General features: G+C 41.3%; 1 protein-coding gene across 15 annotated transcripts in view; it reads left to right on the top strand.

Annotated features, from left to right (window-relative positions):
• Nucleotides 1-12,096, top strand: part of Ptk2 (protein tyrosine kinase 2) — a 225,119-nt gene that overhangs the window by 122,746 nt on the left and 90,277 nt on the right. For all 15 annotated transcript variants that reach the window (XM_036208358.1, XM_036208351.1, XM_036208359.1 and 12 more), the window contains 3 exons: nt 3,665-3,805; nt 4,321-4,398; nt 10,781-10,888. In XM_036208358.1, coding sequence (XP_036064251.1) covers nt 3,665-3,805; nt 4,321-4,398; nt 10,781-10,888 — 327 coding nt within the window. The remainder of the gene's footprint in view (nt 1-3,664; nt 3,806-4,320; nt 4,399-10,780; nt 10,889-12,096) is intronic.

Genomic DNA, 12,096 nt, shown 5'->3' with positions numbered 1-12,096 from the left:
AGTTTGACAGAGTGGCCTTTGTCAGTGTCTTAGTCAAGGCCAGCATTTGCTGGGTATTCCCAGAACGACTTTTTTCTTAAAAGCACCCTATGTTTGGAGATGGTTATCTGTGCAGTGCGTTTTATAGTTGGGTCCTACTGACATTGCACACATTTAATTCTCTGTAGTTCAAGCCTGATCCAAAATCAGAACTCATTCTGCTCAGATGAGCTCCAATTTTCTTGTTCCCCTTCTGCTTCACTTCCATCAGAACTCCAGTATAGTTAGAGTTTTCCTGCCTGGCCCAGTCAGGACAAATCTCTCTTACTCACTAGTCCCACAGTCGCTCAGACCCAACCAAGAAAGCACACAAAAACTTACATTGCTTACAAACTGTATGGCCGTGGCAGGCTGTTTGTTATCTACCTTTTCTATCTTAAATTAACCCGTTTTTGTTAGTCTATACTTTGCCACATGGCTTGTGGCTTACCAGTGTCTTTACATGTTGCTTTTCATGGCGGCTGCTGGTGGTGTCTCTCCCCAACCTTCTACTTCCCAGAATTCTCTTCTCTCTTGTCCCGCCTATACTTCCTGCCTGGCCACTGGCCAATCAGAACTTTATTTACACAGAGCAATATCCACAGCACTTCCCCTTTTCTTTTTTTCTTTTAAGGAAGGTTTTAACTTTTACATAGTACAATTATATATAACAAAATAATTATCAAGCAAGAATTACAGTTACAGTATTAAAGAAGATATCCTATCTGTCTTATATTTGTGAGTCTAAGGTTTTATATCCAACTTATCTTTTATCATAACTGAGGAAATTATAACAATCTAGCCTTCAACCACATCAAAGACCTCAGAAGGATATAATATTACCTGAGAACCAGGAGAAGGATGCAAGCATTTTTCAGGAGTCTTGCAAGAGTAGACAGAGACAGCTGGCAGCCTGGACAGTCACCTAATGTTTCTTTGTAAAGTGGGGGCATTTGTCTTTAGCCCACAGGGCTAGAGTCTCTCAGTCACTTCTCTCAGTGTTCTGTAGAATGTTTGGCAGTTTCCTCTGCGAAGCAGGAACCTGAAGGACCATTTTGTCAAGCAAAGTTTAGTGGTCACCTTTCTATGTGTCCTGCATGTCCAGTCGATCAAGAAGTCCAGGCAATAACAGTTTCTTGTCCAAATGGCTATTTTTGTCAAGGTGAAGATAAACTTCATATGAAGTGTCTTCAGTGCCCATCCTCCTCTCTGAAGTAAATCATTGCTGCCAGGAACAGACATGCCTCACTGTTCAGAAAGTCTAAATTTTAAAAATATTTTAAATGCCATATTCTGTAGGTCTTTGAAGTATTTGAAGATTACCTATCTATCTGAAATATCTCTATGTATATGTAGAAGACTTAAGTAACATGGCTGAGTATGATTATCATAGATGACTAATTATTAATCTATTTTTAATTATCCATTACAATTTAAAATGAGCTATACAAACATAATACCTTAAACATGAGTAGAAATATGCACACAGTATAACAAAATTAACTTTAAGTTTATATCAATAGACTAAAGTCTATACCAATGTAAAACATTTTAAACAAGTTGTTGCTTTTTAGAAGTAAGTTTCTTAATCTACCCTTTTATTCTATTATATCTATATTATATCCCCTTTTCTTCTTTAGAAAGAGATCGCATTTATAATCAACCTGTTTTAAAGAAAAATATTGGTTTTTCTCTGTCCCATACCACTCCATTGTTTTTAAACTAGCTAACTGTCAACTCCTGGCTGTCTCTTCTTTCCTTCCTGTCCACTTGATTGGCAGATGCTGTGTCTGTAACTACCTGAGTTTGCCCTGTCCGTGCACCAAGTCATTCAAGCCTCTTTTTTAACCATCGCTGTGCACAGTTGTTATCCTTTTCACCATTCCTTTGGTTGCCTGCTTGGCCTGCTGTAGTATAACCAGATGTGGTTTGCCTGCTTCTTCTCTTCCCACTCACCACCCCATATGCACAGAATGGGCATCTAAAATAGGTCACGTGTCCTCTGTGACATTTTAGCAACCTGTTCTCTCAGCTCATGATCACTTTTCTTCTGATATCGTGTTCTTTTTCCTCCTCAGCCTCCCACTCTGATTTTCACTGAAATAACTGCACCCTTCATCATGTAACCATGTTTCCTGTTGTCCTAGCTCATTTTCTGCAATATCTCCTCTGACTCCAGAGTCTTCCCAGTCACTTCAATAGGCCTGGCTTGTTGTCCCACTAGAGCTGGCTGTGTTCTGGTTTCCTCACACCTGCCTTAGCAACTACACTCTATCTGGGCCTTAGCTGTTCTACTTCCTCCTCACTGTCCAGATTCAGCAGATGACTTAGCCTATCTCACTGACCTTGATCCACCAGAATCCTGACTTTTACTTCCTCTGTGGGCTGTGTTGGCCAATGCCCATCCCTACTTCCAGGTCCAACAGCTTGTGTGATGGGTCTACTTGGATTCCTGATAGCCCAATATTCTTCCAACTTAGCTGCCAAATCGTTCCTCCCATTTTTTGCTTTGTCAGTTTAGTACCAATTCTTGCCTGTAGCATCTTACATTCCAAGATACATTCAGAGTATGACCACCTCTAATTCCTTTTCTGCTTCTCGACCTACCTAAACTGTTGCTTCTTGCCTGAGTTAGTGGGAAACCACCAACTTAGAGCCGCTGCCCCCCCCCCCCCCCACGCACGCGTGCACTGTTGGCATTCCTGTCACTCAAGGTTAACCAAGGAAGTAGAATCAGTGTTAGCAGCATAGAAGCTAGTTCATGCCTACATTGGTCCTCCTCAGACCTCAAGGTGGAGGTTACTGTTTCCTTGCCTCCCTGTTGTTTCACACACTGAAAATCAGGAGCTTGTTCCCTGGGAAGCTCTTGCTCCATTCCCAGGTATTCATGTGTGAGGACAGCATTCAAATGAGTCAAAGAAGCAGAAGCCAGTGGTTGTCCATGCAGGATAAAGCCCTGTAGGTAGTGGTTTTTCTCCCTTCTACACACATGCATATGAAGCCTGTAAATGAGCTCTCTTCTGCAAGTGTCTGTTCTTCTGCACATACGGATTGTTTGTTCTCTTTGTTGTATAACAATAAGATAGGATTTCAACCTCCCTAAACTAGTTCCATAAAATGCTTTATACGCTGCATAGAATCTTGGTTGTTAAAGTACACACTACAGTTTGTATAATTATTCCATATGGTGAATGAACGATTTTGAAGATCCTCCTTATGCTGAATCTTTACAAAGAATAGTGTTCTGAAATTTTACTTTTTAGATACAAGGACAAGGGCCTTTTAAAGTTAATTATTATACACTTTCAGAAATGGTATTGGAACATATGAGTGCTGTGTGTGTGTTTACCCTTTTTGCTTCTGGGCCACATGCCCCTGTGGTACATGGTTTAATGACTCTGTTGCATGTGTAATGTGTATGCTGTTGCCTTAAGCTTCTGTTGAAGGGGTGAAGCCCTGTGTTGCTCACTATACCTTTCCAGCTGGTCACAGGGCAGCATTTGTTAATGTGGATTTTACAGCAGTTAGTGCTCTACTAGTTATTTGGCAAGTGGATTTCTGTAGTAATGAAAGTGGTGTGAGTATGAGTGGGGCTTTCTCTCTTGGTTGACTTGAAAACATATTTTTCTGTCACTTCATTATTCAGGCCAAAACACTAAGAAAACTGATCCAGCAAACATTTAGGCAGTTTGCCAACCTTAATAGAGAAGAAAGCATCCTGAAATTCTTTGAGATTCTCTCTCCAGTGTACAGATTTGACAAAGAATGCTTCAAGTGTGCCCTTGGGGTAAGTGTGTGGGACCTTGGAAGATGGAGACTAGTTTAATTTCTTCTGCTTTTTTTTTTTTTTTAATCCATGTGTATTTATTGAAGGAAAACTAATTTGTCATAGTTTTTAACAAACAAAAATGCTATTTTTGACACTAAGCATAAGGGAAAAGCAGGAAGAACATATATTAGTAAAATAATAAATTCATAATAGTGTGTCTGTTCATAATGGGTGTTTTTATTCTGGCCTGCAATTTGATTAGCTGTTCTCCAAGGACTAGTTTGCCTGTTGAGATAATCTTCCTAGAGAAAGCAGTGACTTCCCAGATTGAAGAGTGACTGCAATTAATCTTGTCCAGACTCAGTAGATCTGGTGTCAGTGACGTTATAAATATTTTATCTTATTTGATTAGCTAGATTAACAGCAAACCAAGTCCTCTCCCAACCCAAGTCTTTTGATATATTTATGACTCCAGTTCTAAAATCATTTTTTTCTTCTGGCTTTCCTGTTCCCACCTGTTTGATCTTCCAAAGTCAAGTTGGATTATTTCCGTGGAACTGGCGATTGGCCCAGAAGAAGGGATCAGTTACCTGACAGACAAGGGCTGCAATGTAAGTCTGTTTTTGGGAGGACTTGTGGATTTGGTTGTGGGCACAGAGGAATGAAGTTAAGGACTAGACAGGGTACTCCCATGAAAGACTCCATTCTGCATGGAAACTTGATCATTACATGGTCTTCTTGCTCAGGTGGGGTGTGGGAGACACTTAAACTTCAGTGTATTGCCTTTGGAATTCCATAGCCTTGAAAGGAAATGAATAAGGCAAATTAGGTGGTGGTGAGTAAAAACTGATGGGGCTGTTCCAGCTTACCATGTGAGGCTGTATAACTAACTTCTGGATGTGATTTTAGTATATTTGTACTGACATTTTACTCTTTAATCTTTATGTGTTAATTCCAAAAAAAAAATCATAATTTTTAATTCTGAATCTTTGTTGCCCTTACTACCTCACTGAGGAAAAATCCTGGAGAGAGAAATCCTCAGTTTGTCTCACTGCTGTGTGCCCCTGTTTTGTGCTTTAGCAAAAAAGCTGCTGAGCACTTGCTTGTTCCAGGTGCTGGCCAGGGGCTTGCAAAGAAGGCCAAACAAACTGCAGCTCTTTGATGGAGTCCGCAGTCAGGCACTCGGGGAAAGTGTGTATGTATGGAGTCTGTGCCGTTTGATGATGAGTGCAAGTTGCAAGGCCTGCCAGGGTTATGGCGTGAGGATGTGAGCCTGTGTGGACAGTGGCCGGCAGTGTGGCTCTGAGGTCTTCCTTGTGGGCTCATACGAGCAGGTGTGCCTTTTCACGGGTATGGATTTCTGATCACAAGTTTGTATCTGTGCTTGGTATGACTTTGTACATGTACTCCTTGCTGTCCATTCCCACTCTGCTCTGCTTCTGCCCTACATTCCTTTCTCTTTAGCAGTTTCTGTGCCTACATATAAGTGACAGCAACTGTTCTGTGTTTTCTCCTCACTCTTGTCTATTGAATGGAAATGGAAATGAAAATGCAGCAAGCACATATCCTGCCTCTTGTTCATCTTGCCTGTGAGCCTACCTTCCAGTCTACCTGGCACTGGTGGCCACCTGGGAGTGTCTCATTCACTGAACTTTCAAATTTCTGCTCCAAACCATGTTGAAATAACTATTCTTTCTTTGTTTGTTTGTTCATTCATTCATTTTTCATGTCAGCAGGTAGGTACGTGTACCCATGTGTGTACATGCAGAGGCCAGAGGAGGACATCTTCCTCTATCATTTTCCTCCTTAATCCCTCTAGACAGTGTCTCTTACTGAACCTGAAGCTCACTGGTTAGGCTGACTGGCCTGTGCACTCCCAGGGTTATCCTGCCTTGTCCACTCTCCTCTGTAGCTCTGAGGCATGCATGGCCGTGCATGACCTTTTCCCAGAGGGGTTAGGGCTTTGAGGCCAGATCTTCATGCTTGCACAGCATACAGTCTTAACCACTGCTCCATCTCCTCAGAGCCCCGAAGAAGTGTTCTTTTGCATGTATTTTTAGAAACTGCTACTTTCTCTCTAGTGGAAGAGATTCCCAAGTGAGTCTTTTTTAATTTGAAAAGAACTTGCCAGGTTGCTTCTAAGAAAGGCTGGGAAACTTCTGCCATTGACGATGTGGGCATGTTGGTTTTCCTACTTCCAGATTCCACCATTTTTATAGTACTTGTCGTTTTTCCCATTTCATTTGTTTTATGTTGCTTTTGTTGGTGCTGTTGTTGCTGTTTTGAGACAGGGTCTTGCTTTGACTTACTGGGTGACCTAGGCCATCTTCATACTCAGTGGAAATCTGCCTTTGACCACCCATATGCTGAAATCACAGGTGTGAGCTACCACACCTGGATTCATCTTTACATCTGAGTAAGTTAGAAGCACTTTTTATTCTTATGTCAATCTGATGTAAAGCAAACATCCTGGGAATGGAAGCTGGCCCTTTGGGTTCACTGTTTGGACTGTGCCTGTGTTACCAGCATAGATGTTTTTTTCTTTGTAATTTGTCTCCTCCTCACAGACCTGAGAATCTGAAATGTTTTCCTTTGTTCCATTTTTTTCTGTCCCCAATTTCATATTTAAACACACTAATCTCAATACCCCACCCCACTCCACTTACTTCTCCACTCACTGCCTTGACTTGGGGCCATTGGTGACTTTTCAATAAATGCTGCATCACAGAAGAAAACAGAATGGTATCTATCTCTGAGACCCACTGTAACAAGAACTTGAACCCAAATAGATCCACACATGAAAAGTAAAAATGATAGTCTAAAAGAAAACAAAAGTTATCTCATGACTGTGGTGAGGGCCTTCTCCCCACCCCTCTTTCCCTGAGACATGGTTTCTGTGTATCTGTGGTTGGCCTAGTCACTATGTAGACCAGGCTGGCCTCAAACTCACAGAGATTTACCTGTCTCTGTCTCCTCCCTAGTTCTGGGACTATAGGCATGTACCACCACACTTGTCATGGATGTAATTTTTTAAAAATAGGATGTAAAAATGGTAACTCAGTAAAATTTTTGATAAATTGAATAGAAATTAAAGCCAGGTGGTGGTTGTGCATGACTTTAATCCCAGCACTTGGGAAGCAGCTAGCTCTCTGAGTTCGAGGCCAGCCTGGTCTACAGAGCTAGTTCCAGGAGAGCTAGGGCTACACAAAGAAATCCTGTCTCAAAAGGCCATTAAAAGAAAAGAAAGAAAGAAAAAAGAGAAATTAAGAATTTCTGGGGGAAAAAAGAATAGACTCATGTACATTGTCCTCTGACCTTGACATATGCATCATAGTGCATGTACATGTGATCACACACACATACACCAAAAAAAAAAAAAAAAAAGAAAAAAAGAAAAAGAAAGAAAGAAAGAAAACCTGAAAAAAATATTTAAGAGAGTGGATGCACTGGAGAGATGGCTCAGAGGTTAAGAGCACTGGCTGTTCTTCCTAGAGGTCCTGAGTTCAATCCCCAGCATCCACATATTGGCTCACAACCATCTATAATGAGATCTGGTGCCCCCTTCTGGCGGTAGGCAGAAGACTGTATACAGGAAGGGAGGGAGGAAGGGAGGGAGGAAGGGAGGGAGGAAGGAAGGGTTTATTTAAAAAAAATTTCATCAAAAGATGACATAAAAGCCAGGTATTTATCATGAATACATTTGATAAAAAGCTCCTTAATTTAAGACTAAAGAATGATTGCAAATAGGAAAAACACAGCCAACCTAAGAGATCCCCAAATGGTCAGTGAATAGATGAAAAGTACAGTATACTACTGCCACTACCAGCTGGCAGTAGCACATTGTCTTTTTCAGCTCTTAGGTGGGTGAGTGAAACTGAGGGGCAGGACAGATGTTCAGGACAGATCCAGGAACAGCACTGGCAGTCATTACCGCAGCAGGAGCACTCAGTCCCCTGGCATGAAATGTAAATGTCAGGGCTCTTCAGAAAGCCTGACAGTGTCCAGTCTTATATGACTTAATGATTTTGAGGCGTAGCCCTTAGATTCAGTTTGTACTCATTTTTCTTGCAAGATTTGTTTATCATTTTACATTTATGTCCTCCTTTCTATCTCCAGTGTTATACATAGTTCAAGATGGAGAGCCTTCCTCTCCATTTTGTCTAGAGGTGAAGATGAAAAAGAGGGTTTAGAGAGCTGAAAAAGGCTCAGCTCTGGAGTACATTGCAGAGCTACCACTATCTTAATAGCTTTATGATTTGGGGGGCCATTCCTTCATAACTGTGTCTGTGTCTCCTTCTTGATGAAGTGATGGTGATTACAGCTACAGGGAGAAGTAGATACTGAGCAGTTGAGGTACTTATATCCTGTCCTTGCACAGTATAAGCCTATAGTAAACGCTCGCCTTTGTTGATAGGTGTCAGCCGTTGTTGTGCGTATTGCAGGTGAGCAGCTAAGTATGGCAGCACAGACATTTATAAGTGATCTAGCCTGTTTTCCTCTGAATGGGCCGTTACTTTTGTCCTCTGCTTCTTGTTCTCCTGGTCTGCCCTACTGATGCCAGTATCTCTTCCTGATAACACACTGATCCAAGAGATTGCTGTGGTTTGATTTTTGGCTCAGAGATACTCTTTTGATAGATTTCTGTATGGCATTCTCTGTAGGTCCTTTTCCTTAGATGTTTTAGAACCAGATCTTAATTCACTAATGGAAAGTATGTCATTAGAGCTTGGCTTGTGGATCAGTGCCTTACCAAACACTGCGATTCCAGCACTGTACACACAGTGTGACTTTATGTAGGACAATCCTTGTTAAGTTTTAATAACATGCCTTTAATATTTTTAAGTTATACCCTCTAAACCGAGTGTGATGGCACACACTTGTAATCCCAGTCATACAAGAGAGACTTGAAGCAGTAAAATTGCTATAAAGGATTTACTAATAAACTTGCTTAGGAAAGATTAAGTTGTACAATGTAGAATTTAGTTAAAGGAGCACTGCCTCCAATCTAACTGGAAGGTAAGTAGTGCACTTGCCAGACTTAGAAACTGTAAGAAAGAAAATTGGTACCATTATTGAAGTTTAGGCTTGCTGAGAAAGTGTCTGCTAATGTTTACTCACTTTATTCAGTTATCAGGAGATTGACCTCTTGATTAGGCCCAATTCCAAAAACAAAAGGATGCAACTCCAATTTATAACCAGACATTAGACTCATCTCCATATCAAATAATCTGCCTCAGAGAGGCAACACAGGTCACTTAATGGTAGTCACAGCCACCATTAAGTCCTAGTCTGCCCTTAAGTCCCCTGTGTCTTATCAGGAAAAGCATAATTCTGCCAGGTGGGACCCTGGGTACCAGCTATTTGAAAAAGACAACACCAGTGTACTTAAGAATATCTTTGCTGTGTAAATCTCCTATCTGCCCAAGTGGCCATGGCCACTCTTGCAATCTCTTGTATCTCTCTCTCTCTGTGCCTCCCTCCCTCTCTCCCTTCCTCCCTTCTTCCCTCCCTCCCTCCCTGTTTCCTTTCCTTCATCGATTCTTTGGATTTCACATCATGCATCTCTGTCCCACTCATCTCCCTGTCCCCTTGTTTCCACTCACTGCCCTTGCAACCTCCCCCCAAAACAAAACTTAAACAAAATAAACAAAACCAAAAAAATATCAGCATGAAACTGTAGTGTGGTTCAGTGAGTCTCACAATATACCCTTTAGTCCATACTTCTTTAAGTATTCCTTGCAGTGAGGCATTGGTCTGGTTCGAGGCCTCTGGCTTCTGCTATGCCCTTGATACTGGGTCCTCACTGGGACTCCTCTTAGGTATCCTATTGTTGCCTTGTGTCATGGAGATCCTGTAGTTTTTGGATCTGTAGGTATAGCTCCTTAAAATGTTCTAGCAGTTTGTAGGTGGGCATTGGGGTTGGCTACCTCGCAGTCTTGGTTCTGGACCTGAGTGGTAGCTGGGTGGTCAGCCTGCCAGCTTTCCCTTATCATCACCACCCAGGTAAGCTCTCTAGCACTGCCCTGGCTAGCTCACCCAGTATAGCAGACAGCAAGAAGTGGGACCAGTTCTGCTCTCATACCCTCCTGTCTCTAAACTGTTTAAAGTATAACTTGGTGCTGTGATCTGACAAATGTTTAAGGATGACAGCATGTGTGGAATGCATAAGCCTAAGGCCTATATAAGTTGGTTAATTTTTCTGCTTGAGGCCAGTTTCCCTTTGGGCATTAGCTAGAACCAAATGTATGCTGTTATTAAAGAACTTTTCTTTACTTTTCCTGAGCGTGTAGAGTGAATTCTTACTGGGAAGGCATATTATTTCTATAATATTAGCACTTGGAAAATGAAGGCAGGTATAAAGACTGTTAGAGGCCAGGTTGGACTCTTAGAGGAAGTTCTAGGCCAGCCTGGGCTAAATGATAACTTGTCAACAAACAAACAAACAAACAAACAAAAACCCCTTTGGTCTTCTGATTAGATTTAATTGTGAGTAACTCTATTATTATGTTAAGGACCTTGTATCCTGTTCTTCCATTATCTGCTTACAGCTCCTATTGTAGATTATGTGAATGCACAAGCCACTCCTTTATAGTACTGCATTGTTGTGTAAATGCTTACTATATTTGTAACTTGTGTAATTTTTTCAGCTTTTAAAGTATCTGCTCCTATTGAGAATTCCATCCTGTTTCTTGAAGTGGACAAGTGGTTTATGGTTCTTCATTCCTTTCTATGGAATGAATTTTCTCTTGCCCTCTCATTTAACTAGGTCTCCTTAAGATGTTACTATAGTCAGGCATGCCTAAACCTGGAAGGAAGCCCACAGGGCCATTGCATCATGACTGTTCACCAGAGCAGAGTGTCTCTGACTTAGGAAGGCTGTCTTGAGGAGAATAGGCTGATGGTTGGGTCCAGAAAGAATCACATAACATCTAGCATACCCCAGACACTGAGATTTCCTCTATGACCCAAGAGTTTTTCTTTTCCTTCCCAAAGCCAACACACCTAGCCGACTTCAACCAAGTACAGACCATTCAGTATTCAAATAGTGAAGACAAAGACAGGAAAGGAATGCTACAACTCAAAATTGCTGGCGCCCCTGAGGTAAGGGATTCTTGCCCTTAAAAATCTGACCCAGAAGAGAAGTTGGATTAGTAGAGAGGTGGAGAGGATCTGGGAGGGGTTGGAGGAGGGGGGAAATCATCATCAACATATATTGTCTGAAAAAAACTTATTTATTTAATTTAAAAAACAAAACAACTGATCCAGGGTTAGTGTTTTGAAATGACTTCTCTGGGGGTAAGGATGAAGTGTTCATGGGTAATCATACTCACAATTTCTTCATGTATAAAGATTTGAAAAGGTGGTTAAATGTCTCCAAGATAAGAGAGGAGTAGATTTTAAAGATCAAGAATACTGCCATAATTAGAGACCACTGTGAAGTGAGAAGGAAGTCAGTTAGAATTGTGCGCACTGTGAGTGTTGCTGTTCCTGGACAGTGTTGGAAGCCTCTCTGGGCTGTGTGGTGGAATAAGCAGCAGCACATAGTGGCTCACTGCTGTAAGTCCAGTCCCTGGATTCCAGGACAGCTCTCAGCATGGACCACATAGCAAGACCCTATCTCAAAACCACCCGTGAAGAAGAAAGAAAACAAAATAGAAACAAAGTAGTAAGTGACAAACAAGACTGTGAACTCTAGACAGAGCATGTTGAAAAGCAGTTGGGCTGTTGTGCCACAACTTTGCCTGTGGCTGAACTCTCCTCACCAGGCTCCTTCACCAGTGTCCTGCCCTGTGATCCCAAGTCACTGACATCTGAAGTTGACATATAGAAATTGTTTATCAGATTAGCAAATCCTAGCATGAAGTATAGAAAACTTGTTGCAAATCAGTTTCCTGCAGAGATCCCAGTGCACACTGAAGCTGCTCTCTGAAGCAAGCTATTCATTTGGAATGACTGTGAACAACCATGGGAACCAGGACATGCTTGGTTGTGAAAATAAAATATAGCTTTTGTTGTCTTCATGTTAACACTTAGAAATAGGTCTTTAGGCAGTTTATCTAATACAGCCTGCCTCATGTGAAAATGATTTTGAAGCCTCTGGACAAACATGCTATTAATGCAGAAAGACTGAAATTTAATCAATTTCCTCTAATGATAGTAAAATAAGATGGTTGATTAAAGATTTCTTGTATATTAGTCTCTAGATAAGTTGTACTTAGCTTATTACTTGAATTCTTCTCTTAGAGTGTGTCCAAGGAGCCAGACTTTCTAAAGAAAAACATTTTTTTCTGCCACCTTTTGTAAAAGTG

The sequence above is a fragment of the Onychomys torridus genome, chromosome 16 (genome assembly GCF_903995425.1).
Source record: "Onychomys torridus chromosome 16, mOncTor1.1, whole genome shotgun sequence".
NCBI classification, from domain to species: domain Eukaryota; kingdom Metazoa; phylum Chordata; class Mammalia; order Rodentia; family Cricetidae; genus Onychomys; species Onychomys torridus.
This window is presented reverse-complemented; position numbering and strand designations above follow the sequence as displayed.